At 63.4% G+C, this 413-nt stretch overlaps 1 protein-coding gene across 1 annotated transcript in view; it reads right to left on the bottom strand.

Moving 5' to 3' along the window:
• The window catches only part of CACNG2 (calcium channel, voltage-dependent, gamma subunit 2), a gene marked incomplete at its 5' end in the record, with an annotated part of 4,894 nt that overhangs the window by 2,190 nt on the left and 2,291 nt on the right, over window positions 1–413 (bottom strand). The window contains one exon of the mRNA XM_010142844.1: window positions 239–379. Coding sequence (XP_010141146.1) covers window positions 239–379 — 141 coding nt within the window. The remainder of the gene's footprint in view (window positions 1–238; window positions 380–413) is intronic.

Below are 413 nucleotides of genomic sequence, written 5' to 3'. Positions count from 1 at the left end.
CCGGGCCCGCTCGGGGCAGAGCAGGATGGACGCTCCAAGCGCTGTCCACCGCAGCGGCCACTCGCCAGAAACCTCTGCTGATTTTTCCCTGCTGTGAGGATTTTTCCACCAGGACAGGACAGCTTATGAACCTCAGAACCTAAAGGCCCAGGAGGACTCACAACCCATCTCCGGCTCCTCCGTGTCCTCCCACAGCAGGAGAGCCGCCCCGCTCCCGACCCTGCCAGGCAGCTCCTACCTGCAGAGACGAAGAAGATGCCGGCGCTGAGGATGACGTTGTGTTTGCTCTTGTAGAACTCGCTGGCCGCCACGCACAGGCCCCCGAAGAAGAGCAGACCCACGCTGAGGATGGGGAAGATGCTGGACGCTCTCACTGCACCTGCGGGACAGGGAACGGAGCAGGGTCGGCCCCC

Source organism: Buceros rhinoceros, unplaced genomic scaffold (assembly GCF_000710305.1).
Source record: "Buceros rhinoceros silvestris isolate BGI_N320 unplaced genomic scaffold, ASM71030v1 scaffold26140, whole genome shotgun sequence".
Taxonomy (NCBI): Eukaryota; Metazoa; Chordata; class Aves; order Bucerotiformes; family Bucerotidae; genus Buceros; species Buceros rhinoceros.
Note: the sequence above shows the minus strand (reverse complement) of the source record. Positions and strands in the feature narration are given on the sequence as shown.